The sequence below is a fragment of the Sinocyclocheilus anshuiensis genome, unplaced genomic scaffold (genome assembly GCF_001515605.1).
Source record: "Sinocyclocheilus anshuiensis isolate Anshui unplaced genomic scaffold, SAMN03320099.WGS_v1.1 scaffold560, whole genome shotgun sequence".
NCBI classification, from domain to species: Eukaryota; Metazoa; Chordata; class Actinopteri; order Cypriniformes; family Cyprinidae; genus Sinocyclocheilus; species Sinocyclocheilus anshuiensis.
Window position 1 is genome coordinate 534,109 of NW_015554116.1, and position 20,891 is coordinate 554,999.

Here is a 20,891-nt window from a genome sequence, read left to right on the forward strand (position 1 = left end):
TATATATATATATATAATTTTATATAATAAAATATTTTCACAGTAAATATTTCATAATAAATTTTATTATATAATAAAATATTTTCACAGTAAATAAAATAATTAATTAGTTATTAATTTCCAAAAACATGTGCCCAAACAAAACAAAACAAAAAAAGTCACACACACACACACACACACACACTATTACACTGTTGTCAAAAACAGCTGGTCGAGTCTCAGCTGCGTTTCACACCAATTTGACACCTTTCATTGTGTAGTTTAAAACGGTGTTTTATATCCGTTTCTCACTTTTCCTCAATTTCTCTACCACACCTGGGTTATAGCGCTGTGTTAGCACAGATTATCATAATTAACTCATTTTCATAATTAAGGGAAGCATGATCATTTTCTAATACTTGTAACATATCAAAAAGCATAAATCTCTAAATTATGATTAACACCACAAACTTCTTAATTTAAATATCTTACTTTTTACATCTTTACAATTTTAGTTTTTTAACAGCCCTTGTTAATATTTACTTAAGCACCACCTTTGTCCAGCAGGTGGCGTTATAGTTCTATTAGAAAACATCATCACGGTAACTAAAATTCCACATAGGGCACCAATCTTAATGAACACACGCACCAAAAATTTCATTTAAGTCATAATGGCTGTGTGTTTTTAAAACGTTGTCACCTGCTATATGCAAGTGTATTTATAAATAATAAACCAATGACAACACGTCAATTTATTGATAAATAGAAGTTAGTTGAGTGATGCATACAGACACGTTTGTGTGTTTATTATAGATGGAGACTCACTCAGTGTCCGTGTCAGTCAAAGTAAGTTCTGAGCCTTCGTTTTTGGAGTCAGAGTCTGCCTCGCTGTCTGCTGCCTCTATCCATGTGGCCGACTGACCTGAGAACAGATGTATAAATGTCAAACTGCAATGAACGACAGTATATTAATACTGAAATAAACCTTGTTTTAAAGGGATAGTTCACCCAAAAATGAAAATTCTGTAATTAATTACTCACCCTCATGTCGTTCCAAACCCGTAAGACCTTCGTTCATCTTCAGAACACAAATTAAGACATTTTTGATGAAATCCGAGAGCTTTCTGACCCTGCATAGTCAGCAATGTAACTGATATGTTCAAGGCCTAGAAAGGCAGTAAGGACATCATTAAAATAGTCATGTGACATCAGGGGTTCAACTGTAATTTTATGAAGCTACGAGACTACTTTTTGCGCATATGTTGTGGTATTCTTGTGAACGTGCATCGAGACTGACACGGAAGAGAAAAAATTGTTGAATAAAGTCGTTATTTTTGTTTTCTATGCACACAAAAATATTCTCGTAGCTTCATAAAGTTATGCTTGAACCACTGATGTCACATGGACTATTTTAACGATGTCCTTACTACCTTTCTGGGCTTTGATCGTGGAAGTTGCGTTGCTGTCTATGGAGGGTCAGAAAGCTCTTGGATTTCATCAAAAATATCTTAATTTGTGCTCCGAAGGTGAACGAAGATCTTACCGGTTTTGAACGACACGAGGTGAAGCTACGAGAATAATTTTTGCGCATATGTTGTGGTATTCTTGTGAACGTGCATCGAAGACTGACACGGAAGAGAAAAAATTGTTGAATAAAGTCGTTATTTTTGTTTTCTATGCACACAAAAATATTCTCGTAGCTTCATAAAGTTATGCTTGAACCACTGATGTCACATGGACTATTTTAACGATGTCCTTACTACCTTTCTGGGCTTTGATCGTGGAAGTTGCGTTGCTGTCTATGGAGGGTCAGAAAGCTCTCGGATTTCATCAAAAATATCTTAATTTGTGCTCCGAAGGTGAACGAAGATCTTACCGGTTTTGAACGACACGAGGGTGAGTAATTAATGATCGAGCTTTTATTTTTGGGTGAACTATCCCTTTAAAGACAAACACTCACTGAGGGGAATTTGCGGGAGCTGCAGCTGAATCTTCTTGAAGCTTGTGCAAAGCTCACTGTCCTCCTCTGTGAACTGAACAACAAGAGAGTTCAATATACGCCAAAATACAAAGAAATTATATCTTGAATATTCTTAATAACGAACACTAAGCCTATTTTCAGAACTTTTAGGATGTTAAGCATTGTGACAACTTAAAATCTCATTAATTTAATGCATTAATTTGTTTGTAATTTTGTAGTGTATGGTATTATTTGTTATAATGGATTTCATTTAAATGTATGTTAATAAAAAATATTTTAATTTAAAACCTGTTCTTGTGTATCAGGTTGAGTGTTGAACTGATAGGGGCTGTTGGAACTGATAGATGGTGTTGGTTCTTCCCAGGAGCGAGACTTCTCACTGAAGTATGAAGGTAGACTGTCGACCTTGGGGCTCTCTTGATCATTTATGGTGTCCATCTCCTGCTCTTCATCATCTTCATCTACAGCCATCTCTCGCTCCAGGCCGGGCAGGAGGTCAACGGTGGTGAGGGGAGAGGCGTAGCGGGGCTCAGCGTCCAGGATAAGCTCTGGCTCCTCGTCCAGATTGTCAAATAAGACAGAGCCGTTTCCAAAGTCCTACCCCATCAAGAAAATAATTTTTTCCACTTAAATTTCAGTATGTTTCTCACACAAAGCTAAGAAAATGTCAGAAGAGTTGTATGAACCATTTTTATGGTGCATTTTTCAAACTTGGTAGAATAAATCCAACATATTTATATGGAAAAGAGCAGCTTGAACATTCTCCTAAACATCTACTTTAGTGTTCCACAGAAGAAAGTAAATCAGAATTTGACTGAATTAAAACAGAAATAGACCAGAATTTGCATTTTTAGGTAAAATATTCCTTTAACTGCACACTGATAATAGTACATAAGCCAATTTTTGTGAAATTTGACCCTGCATCCTTCTGGCAACCAATCGAAAATTTTGAACCGTAAGGCCATGTAAACCAAATACAAACAAAAAAAATTCATATTTATATCAAAAGTGCTAAAAATGTAGTCTTTAGTCAAAACAAGTCCCAAGAGCTGCGCTAAACTCAGTCTAAGCCTGTTCAAATTTTCATATTTACATAATTTGTGCTCAAAAATGTCACGTTTAGTTGATTCTTAGCAAACTAGCCAAAGAATTTAACTAAACTCAGTCTAAACTCATTAAAAACATTAATATAGTGCTGTCAAATGATTAATCTCGATTAATCGCATACAAAATAAAAGTTTTTGTTTGCATAGTATGTGTGTGTGCTGTCTATATTTATTATGTATATATAAATACACACACATACAGTATATATATTTTGAAAATATTTACATGTATTTACATGTCTATATTTAAATTCATATCATTTATATAATAAATAAATAAATATATTTAATATATAAACATAACCAATTTTTCTGAAATACATACATGCATGTGTATTTATATATACATAATATATGTGTGTGTGCTGTGTATATTTATTATGTAAAAAACTTTTATTTTGGATGCGATTAATCGTGATTAATCGTTTGACAGCACTAATATTTACATCATTTGTGCACAAAAATGTCATCTTTAGTTGATTCTTAGCAAACTAATCCAAGCGTTTAACTAAACTAAACTCAGTGTAAATTTGTTAAATGCTCATATTTATATAATTTGTGTTAAAAAATGTCACCTTTAAATGATTCTTAGCAAACTAGTCCAAGAGTTTAACTAACTTTAAATATTACTTTCTGAGGAGATCATTTTCGGTCGAAAAATCCCTTTAATCGCACTTTGCTAGTAATTTAGGAATTGATTCTTAAGGGATTTGAACCCACAATCTTTTGGCAACCAACCTAAATCCTGAACCACAAGGCCACATCTACCAAATACAAGCTAAAATTATTTCATAAGCTCTCAAAAAAGTGCTGTATTAAACACAGTCCAAACCTGCCCAACTTTGTTTAGTTTTTCGAGTCAATTCCACCCATACCGAAACTCTTGACAACGAAACCCTATGCTACTTTATACCCCTTTTTAACATTCCTCCCCCCTAAATCATCCGCTAACAGAAACGTCTGATGTTGGAGTGGGCGTGGAGGGTAGAGACATCTCACCTCCTGTCTGTCTGCTGCATACAAAGCAGCTCTTTCTATCCCTGCAACAGGGTGCCGGAGCTTGTCCTCCTCTCCCTCTTCCACACACTTACGGATCATAAGAGCTGAAAGCGCACTTTTCCCCTGCGTCGCTCCAACAAGCCAACTCAGCGCCTTTCTAACTCACCCCCCCCTTGCAGCGAGCAGAACCAATTTGCCATGAAAAATGTGCCGAGTCTAAAATCTTAATGGCACAATTAGTCTCGTTTTGAGTAGATTTACGGCAGCACTTGACTCGGCCACCTCAATTACATCTTTGCTAAAATTCAAGGATAATACGGTACATTTCAAAGGCCCATAGAGGGGGTCATGCATCACCTCCAAAAAGATCCCTCACATGAGGCTTGCTCATTTGTTCCTCTTTTTCCTCGCTCATCTTCTTTTGCTCGAGCTCTTTTTCTTTCTGGCTTCAACATATGCTCTCTTTGTTAATAATAACTGTAGTTGGGTTCCTTTGCTACATATTGATGGACATAAGTGTGTTTTCGGATGATAGACCAGGGGTCTGTAACTTCTCAGGGGTCTCATGACAACAACAAAACATTTAGCCTAATTTTAGCTTACTAACTTCTGCTTTTGTTAAAGCTAGCTTAATATTGTAAAATAGATCAATCTATAATTAGCTATATTAATATATATATATATATATATATATATATATATATGTGTGTGTGTGTGTGTGTGTGTGTGTTTATTGGATTTTTGATTAAAGTGTATGTTTCAAAAGTTCATAAAGTTCATATGTTTATATGGTTCAAAAGTTTTGGATCGGTAAGATTTTTAATTTTTTTTATTTAATTTGATTAAATTTTTATGCTCAACAAGGCTGCATTTATTTGCTTAAAAATACAGTAAAAACAGTAATATTGTGAAATATTAATCACAATTTTAAGTAACCATTTTCTGTTAAAGCATTTTAAAATGATATTTCCTATGATGCAAAGCTGAATTTTCAACATCATTACTTCAGTGTCACATGATCCTTCAGAAATCATTCTAATATGCTGATTTGCTGCTTAAGAAACATTATTATTATCAATGCTGGAAACAGTTACAGCGTAACATTTTTGTGGAAACCATGATAAAAATATTTTCAGGATTCTTTGATTAGAAAATTCAAAATAACAGCATTTATTTAAAACAGAAGTCTTTTGTAAAAGTCTCTACTGTCATTTTTAATCAATTTAATGCATCACTGCTGAATAAAAGTATTAACTGCTTTCAAAGGTGTATTCGGAATACCTCTTGCATAGATGGAAGAGTGACGTCCTGCTTTGCCGCTGGTTGCTCATTGGCGCCCTCTACAGGCCAAGAGGACTGCTGCCCACTACCTCTGTCCTCTGGCTGTTCAGTTCACAGACACAAAACAATGCAAAATATCAATGCAAAATAAACTTGACTAAATGGACATATCACATGTATTACTGTGTCAATAGCAGGATGAGCTAACCATTTTACTACAAGCCAAACAAGCTTTTATTATGCTTATCTGACAGTGTTACAGTAACCTAATTCATATTTATTGTAAACATCTGATTTACATGGCACTCTGCTTTAGGGGGAAAAAAATTAAGCGGATAATTGTGAGAAATAAGATATAATCATATTATGAGATATAAAATCACATTGTAGTGGAAAAAAGACACCGTAAACACTATAAAGATCCACGAATCAAAGTAATACTATGAAGAAATACCCAACAATCTTAAATAGTTTCCAAAATAAACACATCCAGCACTGAATGTTAATAGGCCATAATTGCATATTGGCTCTTACCACCAGCGGTTTCCTGATTCCAAGATAGACTCTCCCAGGCGGAGCAGATTTGAGAACCTCTACGGCCTGGTCAAGAGAGCATGTGTCTAGTTGAGTGTCATTGACGAAAACCAGCTGGTCACCCGGGAGGAGCCCACCGTGATTGTCTGCTACCCCTCCAGGCACCACAGAGCGGATGACAATCACAGAACGTGCAACATCCAGAGGGTCCTGCAGAGGGCAATGCAGACCACAGCAAACACACAAATAGAAAAACACAGAGGGGAAAAAACATGAGAGCAATGCTGACCCTGATTTAACCTATACATCACAGTCATATCAAAAAGCAGATCAAGAAGACTGCCTTTTGAAGTTTAATTTATTTGTTTAAATTTTAATACAAACATTTAATTAAAACAGCACCTGTGTAAGCAGAGAATAGAAATTTGCAAACAAGCAGGGTCGCCGGTCATTCCTGTTGTGCAGTACCTTTTGAACCCTACTTGGAAGGAAAAAAATGTATATATGTATAGTAGTAGTAGTAGTACATATTTAATGCCATGTCAGCATCTTCATTGCTATTTTCATTATATATATATACATGTATATATGTATATGTATACGTGTATAAATATATATATATATATATATATGTGTGTGTGTGTGTGTGTGTATATGTATATGTGTTTGTATGTATATATACAGTATATATATATATATATATATAGTATAAAATTAAGATGTGAGTGTGTGTGTGTGTGTGTATATGTATATGTGTTTGTATGTATATATACAGTATATATATATATATATATATAGTATAAAATTAAGATGTGATGGTGACACGAAAACGTACTTCATAACAGGAATGACCCGGCAACCCTCGCATTAAAATCTGCTTCCAAAAGAGCGTGACTAACTTGCTGGAAGGCCAAATGAGGCCAACTTCCCACTCCATCATCCCAAGTGCTATGTATCAATCACATCTCTGGGGAGCTCTGCCGTAAAACTGCAATTCAACCGATTTGATGACTCCAACAATATATTTCATGACCCATATGGGTGGCTTTTATGTGGCGAATGACAATATAAAAGTGATTAACAAGTAGTTATTTGAGAGTAAAAACGGAAGCAGGAGCGCAGTCATTAGTAATCTCATCTATCTGCCCATGAACATTTACGACCAACCGTGTCAAAAGACCTGACGAACGGACGATCCTTGCATTTTCTGAGATTTCTGATATGAATCTCTTCTTCTGTAATGTTAAAAATGAAAAGTATGTTGTTTTGAGTCATTACAGCATCTGCAGTTGACACCATTTTCGGACAAGGCCACAAAAGACATGTCAAATGTCAAGGTTCAGACCACAGTGACCACTCAGAAAAGGAGATAACATATTATTGACAAGGATTTTTTTACAGCAGAGGCCCTGAGTGAAACTGTGGACAGCAGATCAGGAAATTTCACCCAGCCCAACCATAAAAAGTGGGTCAGCAGGCCCAGCAATTACTGCCCCCTGATTACCCAGTGAGCCACTGCTGCTTTCAGAATGAGAGGAACTGAGGCCTGCTAGAAGGGAAAGAAAGAGAAAAAAAGACAGGAAAAAGATGGAGAGAGGATTTGAAGTTCCACTCCAGCTGGCGTTTTAGGAGGACACAGGCTGCATTGTTCGGCTGCCGGGTTCCAGCCAAGCGTGCTTTGCTTTCCAAGCCCTGCTCTCATCCCACATGGCCAGTGATGTCAGTAGAGCAGCTTTTATATGAGAAAAAAAACAAGGGGAACGGGCCAGCACAGGGGTCGCCTAATATGACAATATGTCACCTGCTACAGAATAAAGATACCGATCAGAATGGATGTTCACATGAGAGATGGAAAGAAAGTGAGCTAGGTTGCTCCATTTCTTATTCATGTTTCCATCCGAGTGCACATATGATTTAGATGGCGTACAGTACATGGCTCATTGGGGGAGCAGCTGTCTTCCATGTTACAGGTGTGAAGAACATCTCCGGATCCAAAGAAAACGACAATCCCAGAAGTCCCTGGCGGGTGGCGAGTTTCCACACAACCACGACAGCTAAAAATAGCCAGTCAAACTTGGATTAAATTAGTTTAGGTCAATGCCAATGGGCCCGTCATGATGTTTTCCTGTGGCCTACATAACCTTAATCGTGGTTAAAAATGTCGGAGAGCTAACGGATGGGTATGAGCATTGGCGGGTTGAAATTCTTCAGCATGGTGTCAGGTGGACAGTAAATCTGCTGTTTCGCAAGAATCAATGGCAGGCCAAGTCATCTGTTTTGCTACTGCGCTCTGCCTCACCTTCAATCTTGCTGAACAGAATACCAGGAACTCCAGGATGTCTGTCTTTTGCTTTCTTTTCTCTTTTAATCCTTCTTTTGGTTGTTCTCACTGTAGCTGCCTTGAGAAAAGAACAGAGGGTGCCCACTTCCACAGCACGAATGAGAAAATTGTACAATTGCATAAATTCCTTGAAACTACACTTTTAAAAATAAAGGTTCTGGCATCTATGGTTCCATGAAAAACCTTCAAAATCCATGGAATCTTTCCATTGCACAAAGATTCTTTATAGTGTAAAAAGGTCTTTCGTTCATTAAAAGTTCACACTAAGAAAAAAATGGTTCTTTTGAGATCTGTTCATTGACTCTCGAACCATCAGGCCACATCTGCCCAAATGTTGCCATTCTAGTTTCGAAAAATATCTTGACATGCAGAAGTAAAATAAATGGATGGCAGAATGGTACCCACTTTGTTTGCTTTGACAATTATTCACTGCTTTCATGCTACTAGCTATTACACTAATATTGACAAGTGCATTGAAGTCTTAACGCAAGCCAAGTGAAAGCACGAGGAGGAACGATGCATAAGCTGTTTTTTATTTTAAAGCTTACAGCTGTGGGCAGCTGTTTGGCATAACAACAGGTGGCACAGACAGTGCAAGCATGACAATGGTAGTAAATCCAGACACATCTTTCTTTGGATCTGCCACAAACTGGATCCTAATATTGGAAGACACTATTTCGAAATGACAACACGATGTTAGAACAATTGTTCATGGCTGAAAAGCGCAATGCACATCCTTCTTTAACATATTAACATTAAGGACAGAGTCCTGTAGTCGATTTGGTAGCTTATTTTCCTGCAACGGTAATAAAATAGCCCTTGGTCAGTTTCTGCAGCTTTAGGCCACAGAATAAATAAACAACAATAAATAAATAATAACACTCTGGGATGATTTATGACTCCACTTTAAAACATTCACTGGATGAGACTAAATGCTGTATTGATGCGCAGGTTAGGCGCTTTGAACCATCGAAATGATTAAAAAATGCATTCTCTCAGATCTCTTCTCCTTGGATGGCATGAATTATTGGAGCCATACATTCACTACCGATGTATCAAATAAATTTGTTTTGCACGCCGAGAGTTCACAGCCCACTTGCAAAAGGCCTTTCATATAATTGTATACAATTTCATGGAAAATGGCATTTGTAAATGCAAGAACCTTCGGAGAACATGTTGCAGATCAAATTCTTCTTGTTCTTCATGCCATAATTTCACTCAACAAGTTTATTCTTTTTTTGAACGGAGACATTTCTCTTTTTGAGGCTGGTGTAGGGCCGACATCCTACCCAAACAGAAAGTTACGTTAAGCTACGTTCCCTATGGGCAGCTTACATCTACCCTAAATCCTTTGCGGGAGAGCTGCTCAATCATATTTCAGTTGAGCCTGGCTGTACCGTGACTTCATACGCACACTTCCAATTGTTAGAGAAAACTCATAGTAATGACTTTTAAATGGCCATGAGAGTACAATCTTACTTAAAACTAAACCACCACAGCCCGACCCTTCAGATCAGTTGTTTGACTTCAAGACGGCCTTCATTAATCTCCATTACCAGGATGGCTAGTACTACCAAGGGGGTCCTTCTCATGTTGCCATGTAGCTTTTCTTACTTCGAGATCTCCTTGTCAGAGCAAAAAACTGAGGCGTGACTCCAAATGATTTTGCCGTCGCCACTTCATGTCACTCACGCAGTCAGGGGTGTCATTTAGGGAAGAAAAACTCCCTGGTATCTAGCTGTCAGTATGACCGTGGGCTCCCATCAATCTAGCTGCGGTTACAAGGTCTCCTTGCGTTGGGGGTAACACTAGCGATTGAGACAAGAAAAAGGGAAGGGGGGCGGTAGAAAGGAGGGGGAGATTGAAGGTTCTGGAAGGCTTCGAGCGTGTCTGCAGGTCTCGAGGTTGCCTACTCGGCCTTATCAGCTCAGGCCTCTTACTGGAAAGAACGGCAAAATCAATGTCCCCCTTGCAGACTGAAGAAACCCTGGCTCATGTGCCCCGGGAAACAGAAAATAAATCATGAAGAAAGGTTGAGAGATTCCTCCTCCATTAGAAGACGGCAGAAGACCGTACCAATCATTGCATTTTGGGAGTTGCTCACTTTTGTCTTTTTGGAAATTCCTTTCTTATTTTAACACTTTTTTTCCACAACTCTGCAAATGCCTACACCTCCTCCTCCACTGAATCAATTCCCACCCATCATGCATCAGGCCCTCGGGTTGAAAAGCGTTTGTTTCGGTGTAGATAAGCAAGCAGACGGGGCTAGGTGGAGGGGGCTCAGCTGGTGCAGAGCACGAAGACTATGAGTTCGACCGAGGGGAAGCTGCACAGGTCAATATGGCTTCCAATAAACCCCAGGGTGCACCAGCAACTCCTCCAGAAGATCTGCAAAGTAGGCTTTAGCATTCTTCACGACAATGATCTATGATCCAAGTTGCAGGACTGCGAAATTCTTCTCCTCTAGCCTTGGTGGTGATGAGATGATATCAAATTCAGTGCGCCAATGCAGTATTGATGCAATTCGTTTGTACTTGTTCATGCTGCAAAAACAAACAAAAACCCCTGCGTAGCTTCATACGATCAAGAAAAAATAAAACGAAGGACTTTACGTCAGCAAAACATTTTTTTTTATCATAGCACAGAGCCTATGGACTCTCTCCCGAGTTTCCTCATCCCTCCTCCATCTTCATTCCTTCATTTAACAGAGAGATGAAGAGAAAGGAAAAATTTAAGGGATCACTGCTCAGGTTACCGCCATTAAGCAGCAATGTAATTCTGTCCATGTCGCCGTGGCCCCCATCACTCACTGACGAGGAAAGAAGCATATCTTACCATTAAAACATGATCTCCGTTCAGTTTCTCCATGATGCGGTGGCCATTTATTACAGTCCTGATGAAGTTGCGAAAGCACAGGCATGCTTTTCTCCTGCCAATACCGTTTCCCTGCATGAAATCAATTGGAACCCGTGGCTGGATAATATAAAACACGAGGCGTCCCACAGGACCGGCGGAGTGCAGGTCTGCGGGAGAGGTTCTGCATTCTAAGTGGCCTCATTACATGATCACTTCTGATTCAGGATCAACGTGCAGTTATGTACTAACCCTGATTAGAGGGCTAATGAAGGAAGGAGGAAAGCAGCTTTTCGTACTAAGTGAGCAGAGCAAAGGGTTTGACGGCTGGCGCGGGGCCAGATAAACAGCGGCGGCCCTATTTGGAAAGGTTTCACTGCTTTCTTTTGTTCAGTGTCCAATGACTTGTGACATCAACGCACATTTCCTGTGATCACACTTTTGGAAAGTCAAGGGGGATTAATTGAGTCCAGTCTCCTTTTCCCCCCCATTTAAAGGACAGTTGACAGAACACCGTAAATGTCATTACTTTACTTGGCTTTTTAGAGTATTTATGGATAATTGGTACCATTTTTTAACAATTTGATTTGATTTGTTATTTTATCTATTTTTATTACAGTTTTTGCAAGACAACATTATTCCTATGTTCTAAATAACATAAAAATTCTGGTATTACTTAAACCTAAGATTAACATAAGCCTCGTTTCCACTGCAGGAACTTTCCCCAGGAACTAGGGACTTTGGGCCAGTACTCATTGTGTTTCCAACGCAGGAACCAGGATCTAAATAAAGTTCCGGGTAAAAAATTGCCCCTCAGAAAGTCCCTGCTGCAGAATTACCGGACTTGCGTCGTCCCGTCCGCGGGAGTTCACACTCCTGAGTCGAACTCGCGAAGTCCGAACTACTGAGGATGCAAGTCCGAAATTTGTGTACTTGGTATTGAAACGCGCGCAGACCTACGCCACCAGACTATTTGCCTATTCTTCTCGGTACTTTAGACAGCGATGGAAACGCAGACAGCAACAGGTCTGGGGGGAAAAATGTCCCTGGGAAAAAAAGTTCCTGGTACAATTGTTCTGGGTAATTTCGGTGGAAACGCGGCTATACAGTTTCATAACATGCAAACTTAAATTATTTTGTAGATATATACAGCTTTACATGTGCTATCCATTTTTTTCCCACAAACTTGAATTATATGAAGACTTTACATACATTGACAATGTTTTATAATGATATAATGTCAAATGTAAGTCACTTTGGATAAAAGCATCTGCCAAATGAATAAATGTAAATGTAAAATGTAAATGTTTTAAAAACATAACAGACCATGAAGACGTCATCATAATACTTGTATAGTGAATTGTGACTAGACCTCTTTCTTATATCAGTTTGCATACTGAATTTTGATTGGTCTTGTTTTTACTGCATATGTTTATTCAAATATAGCCAGTTTTACAGTGCAAGGTGACTGTGTTGGTTCTTCCATGCAGATGATACAAAACAACACTTCTTGTAAATGCTTCTTGAAATGTAAATCTAGTTTTCTATGTTTTTTCTCAGAGACAAAGATAAATATGAAGTTACTCTCTCCAAAAGAAGGTTTAAAAAAGATAAAAAAAACAAAAAGAAATGAGTTAATTCCCCACCTGGTAGTCTAGTATGCTGAAGCCGAGACCTCGTTCTCCTTTCTCTAGTTCTACCACCTGCACATTCGGAGACCATAGAGCCAATTCCCCTTCATCCTCCTCCTCTTCTTCTTCGTCATCCTTCTCCTCGTCCATCTGCTCTTTCTCAGGGCTGCTTGGCTCTAGGGGCTCTTCTTCATCGTTAACCTCCCGCTCCACTGCTGTAGCCTGACGGGCCTGAAAAGAAAAGCACAAATCACGATGAGATAGTAGTGGCTCTCAATTGGTGGGCTGCAACCCCAAAATGGGTTGCAGGTCTGTTCTGGTGGGGTTAACTTAATCAATCAAACCCTCAATCAAACTATGACTTTAAAAGACAAGTCTATATAATGTTACAAATTTTTCATATTGTAATTAAACTTTCTGAGATTTTATTTACTTTATTTTTTACTTTTGTATAATAAACTACTTTGGTGCCACATGTAAAATCTAGAACCTGAAGCAAAACCAGTAGAGAACAACTGAGCTAAAATCCAGTTGTAAAATGTTATTACAGGATATGAACAAACCTGAAACTCTTCCCTCATGCTGTTGCGTAGACTTGTAACTTTGGCAAACATGGAGAGGTTATTCTCAATCTGTAAAATTATTACAAAATGAGCAGGCATATATTATTTTGCAGTTTTGTTTCAAATTATCGGCCAATGCAGAGTAACTTGCGAAAGCCAATTTTGACTTGCATTTGGCAGTTGTTGAGTGTTCATTTTGGACTCTCTTGCGTGTATGTACTCGGTACCTGCTCCTGTAGGCTGGCTGAGGGGCTGGATGAGTGCCACTCTTCAGATTCAGGGTGGTACTCGCTGCCCTCTTCAGCAAGGCGTCTGCAGCAAACCAAAGTAAAGGGAGGAGGAACCTCTCGGAGGAACGCAACAGCCTCTCGTCTGGATTTCCCATACAACTGCACGCCATTCACCTGCAAATACAACAAACATTTTATTGGGAGAATCTTCACCCACAAACGTACAGAAAATCTATCACTGCACACAATCGACAATCGAACACTAGGGGTACAAAAATAAGGTCACTTATGAAGTGTAACTTGCTTTGACAAGGATGTGAGAAATCAAATTAATATCCTATGGGGTGCTTATTAGGTTGGTGACTATATTACACACGGTCTTCTGTGGCATTCAACTGGCCATCTTTGATTGGCATTTCATGGAGCGGGCAAGCCTGAAGCTGCTATGGCGAGTGGGGGCGGCACTGTGCCATCTGCCCAAAACAGGAGGAAACCATGGTCTCCACACATCATTTCCCTTATACACACACACATACACGTACTAGGGATGTGCGCGACGACTAATTTGACTGTCGTTTAAATGAAAGTTTTGTATCCGACTAGTCGACTAGTCTAAAAGCAAGAAACCCCCAAAAGATGGTAAGAAAAAAAAACCCTGTGCATGCGTGTAGCATATATAATAGCCTATATTTGAAATACTTAATCTATTAATCACACTATCAAATCCCTCAATGAATTCTGCTTGCCGCACACTTGCCTAGCGTTATCATCATTTCATTTTAGGCGGTCGTTAAAAAGAAAAAAAAGAAGAGCATACACTCAACATAAGCCAAAGCATAGCTTATTTATTCAAATCAGCTGGGGAAATGCAGAGCAATGGAAAATCAATCAATAGCCTGACAGAATTCTTAATCTTCATATAACGTTAGCCAACATATTAAAACACAAGTCAAAAACAATAGGAAGGTTTATCAAGAAATAGCATTAAAACGGCTTTTAAAAACGTACTTTGTGTAGGCTATATCGTCTAAAAACAAAACAGTGCAACAATGTCCATTTTACTTACTCAGACCATGCGTTATTTGTTCAGTGAAATTATCAACGTGGTCTGGTGAAAGACGGGACCTGAGGCGATTAACAATAAAATTCCTGCACTTGAAAAAACGCGCTCGGCAGGAACTGAAGTCGCAGGCACGCAGAGATAACGAAAAGCAAGCCGATAGAGTTTCAGAAAGCACCTGGACATCCCGCACCACCACCGAAGTGGGTGTTTGTTAGAGGAACAGACGGCGCGGACGGGATCGCAGCGCCTGCGGGTTGTAGTGAATGACGTGATTGACACATTTGCTGGCTTTAGCCAGTCTCTAAGCTAACGCGTGCCTGTATTGAATATGATTACGCATCTCTCCAGTAGAGTTATTGTAAGACAATTTGACATTACACAGTTTACACAAAACTTTTCCGTTTCCTTCTAATTCAAAATAATCCCACACCTTCTCGTCTTTCGCGTGGTATTTTTTTGAACTCGCCGCAACTGACACGAAGAAAACGCATGTGAGGTCTGAGGTAAAAATGTAGTTTCCGCCCAGATAAACTTTTTAAAATAATGTATTATTTTTCAAACGTTTTATTTTAACTTGCTATTTAAAATTTTTTAAATGCAATGTTAAAATGATGGTAATTTGAATTATTATTTTATGTTTTTGTTTTTTTGTGTAATCGACTATTGTTTTCAGTGTCGACTAGTAGGTGCTGTACCATTTAGTCGACTAGACCCGCACATCCCTAACACGTACACACCATCACTGTACCACTGGGCTTCTAAGCATCTAGCAAGGCCAAAAGGAGTACATTAGGATGGTTAGGTTACACTGAAATATGGGATTTTCATAAACAATTCTTCAGAGCCTCCAACAAATGCACTGGCCCCAGGACGTAGCCTTGAGGTACGCCACATCTCTCTATAAGCCACTTCCCCTGCAGCCCTGCAAATCTCCCCTGCTTTAACCATCCAGGCTCCTGCCAACAGCAACAGGCTGAAGACACAGCGGCCCTCGGCCACCAGACCAGGTGGGAGGGGGAAGTTTAGAGGGAAGGGGGCAGGAAGCAAGGCCAGTGGGGAGGTTAGGGCAGGGGACAGTCATGCAGATGGCCTCGGTCAGACTCAGGAGCCCTCCTGCCAGAACATCCACGAGCCAGCAGCAGCAGCAGCAGCAAGCCTTCCTGGATGCTTGGTGCTGGCAGGATGCAAAGGTCAGTGTTATTAAAGCAACCGAGAAGAGGCTCACCAAAGCAAGCCAAGAGCAAAACTGCAGGCTGGCCAAACCCTGAGAGCCCACGTAACCATAATGCCAAATAACGAGGGTGCAGGGAAGACACACATCGGCAGTGTAGATGCTGTTTAACGCACTTTAAAATGACTTTACCTCCAGAAGTTCATCCTCTGGTCGAAGCAGCCCATGTTTTGCCACTGGACCCTCAGGAGCCACTGTGGAAATGTAGTGATGTCCATCAAAAGTGTCTAGTTCCACACCCAAGCGCATCGTGTGTATTGGGAGAAGCTGTAGAAACAATTTTATGGTAAGACTCACTCATTGTAGTCACTACTGAGCATGACTGGGTGAGATTTGATATATATCTTAATATTTAAGTGTTTGCTCAAAAAGTGTTTCTTAAAAATGCTAAAACACAGTAAAATCAAAATTAGTTTTTCACTAAATGAACACAAGGATGAATTTTTTTTTTCTTTATATGCACTAATATTACGCTATATTTTTACTAAAACACTTGAAAATATTAAAAGCTAGGTGGGGACTTAATAATAAGACTTTTTTGTGTGATCATTCAAACAAATTGTTCAGGAATTTGAATTGATTCATTGCAACAAATTGATTCACAGAAATTAATTAAACGTATTAACTTGTGAGGAGCTAAAAACCATCCTGATATCTTAATGCTCTCATACTTGCAAGTCATGAGACAAAGAAGGATTATATGTGACCAACTCGCTACCATCTCCACTATATATTATGAATAATTGATACATCGCCCGGCCCTACTATAGAGATGAATGAACAAATTAATCATAAATGAATCATAAATTATGCTGTTTTCACGTTACCTTAGAGTACTTCTGCAGCTCAATATCATCATCTATGACAGGGTCAAGCTGTACAACCTGTAAAAATACAATAAAATGTGAATAAACATGAAAAAATAAAAGTGAAAAACAAACCAAAAAAAAAACTAAACAAAAAATCAAAAATTTCTCCATAGTGGTAACCTCAAAGTGGTCCACATACTCCCTTTATGGTAAATAAACCCAAACAACAGTGTGTCGGCACATGAACTCAAATCCAATAGGAGTCAACTGAGGCAATCTACAGCCAGATTTAGCTGGTCGATCGAACATCTCTTATCACAGCATGCGTAAGTGCTGGCGGTTCTTGCTGATGTGCAGTTTGCTTCATGTTTAATTGAGAGCCGCACTTAGCATCTGTTAACATTACTTCCCCTACATTTTTGCTTACCATAACATCGTAATGTGGACCGAGAGCCTGCTCCCATTTTGCACAAAGTTCCATCTCCGTCAGCGGGGCCGGCTCTTGCACTACAACACACACAATAATGAGAGCAGTATTTAAAGTTAATTACCGCCATTTGGGTGCCCACTGTCCGTGACAGAGTGAGTGGAAACGTATGACATTAATGTCAGGTGCTGCATACTAGCATGGGATTGATGTCAGGCTGACGGATGAATATAATCAGAGGGCCGAGAGTGCGCCGAGGGCAAGAGTTGAGAGAGGAGTCAGCAGTGATACTGCAGAAAAAGACAACGGGACGCCTGGGAACAGTATCGGCTGGAAGCCCAAAGGGCAATGGAGGCAAATAAATGGCTGGAACAGCTTTTATGGGCACTTGTGACCCTTAACTATGATATGGGGCAGAAGTAGTAGGGGGTTGCAGAGAAATATGCTCTAGCTAAGAAAAAAAGAAGTTATTCTGTAACCTAAGCTGTAAATTTAACAAGACACTTGCCATGAATAAGGTACAATTTGATCTCCCGTTACTACAAACAACCGAGTCACATTAAATATGTTGATAAAAATAAGCTAATATAAATAATACCTAGTTACAAAAACATCACATTTCAGTACATCACTTTAAAGTTTTGCCTTTTTTGGCTGCGTGCAACAAATTAAAACCATACAATGTCATAAGGGTGACAGTCTTTTGAAATTACATTCAAATTATCATAGTAAAAGTTTTTTAATTATTATTATTATTATTAACTACTTGAATTTATAAAAACAATTTAAAAGTTTGGAATCTACAGTATAATGTTTCTTAAATGTTTTTGAAAAGTCTCAAATGGGCACCAAGGCTGCAGTCATTCAACCAAAAATGCAGTAAAAACAGAAATATTGTAAAAAAAATATATAATATAAAATAACTGTTTGATATTTGAATATATTTTAAAATACAATTTATTTCTGTGATCAAAGCTGTATTTTCAGCAGCCATTACGCCAGTCTTCAGTGTCACATGATCCTTCAGAAATCATTCTAATATGTTGATTAGCTGCTCAAGAAACATTTATTATTATTGTTATTATTATTATTGGGCTTCATTTGCTACTTTATTATTTTTGTGGATTTTCTTTATTTTTTTTGGTCACATTTAATCAATTTCATGGCTCTTTGCTGAATAAAAGTCATTTATTTCTCAATTTCTTAAAAAAAAAAAAAAAAGTAATAAAAACAATTGTACCCACCCCAAACTTTTAAATAGTAGTGTATATTTTATTAAAAACAAAAGCGGCAAACCTCATGTAAATGAATGAAAAATAAACGGCTTTTACTGACCACTTGTACCAAAAGCAGAAAAAAAAGCTTTTTCAAGAGTTTCGGTCCCTGCTGTGGACTGGTATGCTAAAGCACGTTACAATAAAAAGTGAAGTAAGTGAGTGAGTGAGAGCGAGGGATGTAGACCTGATTAAATTAGCATTTCCAACGCCTCACTCACAACACCATTCATCACAAATGTTTGACTACATTAATACAGCAATGCATCGCTTCTACACGTGGGATGTCAAACCCCAGCCAACATCTGCAGCCCAGGTGCGGCACAATGGAAAATATGGAGAACAGGGGAAATGTTGATCACGGCAATGGCTTGTTATGTTTATGTATCAGGAAAAACTCTGCTGACACTGAGAATAAATGTCCACCCCCTATCCAAACGTCACTCAACATTTAATAGAGGGCATCACATGGGAAAAGTTACTACAGACTCACAAAAGTTGAGTAAATGAGGTTTTATATAGTACTTCCTGTGGTTTTTAACTGCTGTGGGCATTTCTGGAGCAACTGCGGACTGTAATTATACCAACGTGGACCGATTGTCACCACTTCTTTGTGATTGAGCACTCTCGCTGTCAACTTTCGCAATGATTTTAATGGGTCGAAACCGCTGGTGTGACAGAACTTGGAAAAAGCGCAGAAAACCCGGCAGCAACTAGTCCGTGTTGTCCACATTTTTTTAACATTAGGGCTGAAACACATCTGTTTCCAGAGACTTTCAACTTTACATGACACAAAAGAAACCATATAATGGCACTTCCAGGGTAGTTATCTTTAAAATCGACGGGTGAAATTTAGCGAAAGCTCTCAGTTCGCTCTTATCAAATGTCACGTCAATGTACCAAAACAGTCGCGCATTATCCATAAAGAAAATATTTAAACATCTACACGCTCACATGGCAATATAATTTCTTAAGACCACAGGGAAAAAAGGCGGGAGGTGAAAGCATGATTAAAGCGGTGTGTGTTTTGACTCGAGGACGGCTATCGTTTTACACATGCTATGATTCCAGCTTTGGGAAATGAGTCCCTGACAACCAATCATTGTTATACCGGGCATGTATTGGCCCAGTGCAACAGAACGCTTTATTTAGGAGTTTGGCAGGTACCAGGTCTTGTCTGGATTAATTAGGGCAGAATGTAAGCAGAGCTCAAGGCTGCTTCGGCTTCAGCCAAGGCCCGCTCTTCCGCTTCCAGGCCGCCTATCTCCATATTTATATCTGCCAGCTAACATGACTGAAACAATGCCTGCTAAGCTCAGTGTAGAAGCTGGCCTGAATCTGACCTCCATCCAGAGGGGAGCGGCAAGTATCGGATTCGTCATTATTAAGCTTAAAGTATACTTGGGTATTATTTGTTTGCTTGGGTATGCGTACAGTGTAGGCATCAGTGTAGTACAGAGTAGAAATGATACTCTAAATAAGAAGCTAAAACTACCAGTAGGTGGCAGTAAATGATAATGATAATATTTATGAGAAAATCATTAAGTCATTCATTCATTCATTTGATTCGTTCAAACCGCTGATTCATTCAGGAATGAAGTAAATGGCTCTCTTTATGAACGGGCCATTGAATCATTGCTTCAACCGATTTGTTCAAAACGCAGATTCATTCACCGCTGCGTTTCTTGGAGATGCACAACACCTCTGCTGTGGCTTTATAGGTAATATTTTCGTTGGCAAAATTTAGCCAAAACAGACAATACTGTAGCCTATTTAAAATATAACAATATCAACTTCTTATTTACTGAACTGTTGTATAAAATCACATTTGCACTCGCGCTATTCAGGACAGAAACAAAACTCGTGTTATATTGCTCTCACTGGTCGTGTGATATCGCTTATCATATGACATAAACATTAGACAAAAACTCATACGGGACATTTTTCCCCCAATATCTTAAATTTTAAGGGCGTATAACTGCATTTTATATAGGCTATATCATGCAGTGAGTTGTTGCCCTGCATCATGTTTGCCAACAGTCAACTATATGAAGTGTAAGATGACGTACAGGTTAATTGCGTTAAAATATTTTAATTGCGTTATTTTCCCATAACTAATTAATTAATTAACGCACTAAAACGACAGGCAGCCATATCACCCTGTAGCCCAAGACTGGTTACCCACTGAAGCTAAGCAGGGCTGAGCCTGGTCAGTACCTGGATGGGAGACCTCCTGGGAAAACTAGGTTGTTGCTGGAAGAGGTGTTAGTGAGGCCAGCAGGGGGTGCTCACCCTGTGGTCTGTGTGGGTCCTAACGCCCCAGTATAGTGATGGGGACACTATACTGTCAACAAGCACCATCCTTCAGATGAGACTTTAAACCAAGGTCCTGACTCTCTGTGGTCATTAAAAATCAAAAGGATGTCTTTCGAAAAGAGTAGAGGTGTGACCTCGGCATCCTGGCCAAATTTGCCCATTGGCCTCTGACCATCATGGCCTCCTAACAACCCCCTTATCTACTGATTGGCTTCATCACTCTGTCTCCTCTCCACCAATAAGCTGGTGTGTGGTGGGCGTTCTGGCGCACTA

At 39.1% G+C, this 20,891-nt stretch overlaps 1 protein-coding gene across 1 annotated transcript in view; it reads right to left on the minus strand.

Annotated features, from left to right (window-relative positions):
- Positions 1-20,891, minus strand: part of patj (PATJ crumbs cell polarity complex component) — a 134,871-nt gene that overhangs the window by 83,395 nt on the left and 30,585 nt on the right. The window contains exons 14-24 of the mRNA XM_016462200.1: positions 17,029-17,108; positions 16,620-16,676; positions 15,925-16,059; positions 13,496-13,672; positions 13,269-13,337; positions 12,721-12,936; positions 5,881-6,090; positions 5,347-5,448; positions 2,249-2,557; positions 1,940-2,012; positions 805-901 (exon numbers count right to left, since the gene is read on the minus strand). Coding sequence (XP_016317686.1) covers positions 805-901; positions 1,940-2,012; positions 2,249-2,557; positions 5,347-5,448; positions 5,881-6,090; positions 12,721-12,936; positions 13,269-13,337; positions 13,496-13,672; positions 15,925-16,059; positions 16,620-16,676; positions 17,029-17,108 — 1,525 coding nt within the window. The remainder of the gene's footprint in view (positions 1-804; positions 902-1,939; positions 2,013-2,248; positions 2,558-5,346; positions 5,449-5,880; positions 6,091-12,720; positions 12,937-13,268; positions 13,338-13,495; positions 13,673-15,924; positions 16,060-16,619; positions 16,677-17,028; positions 17,109-20,891) is intronic.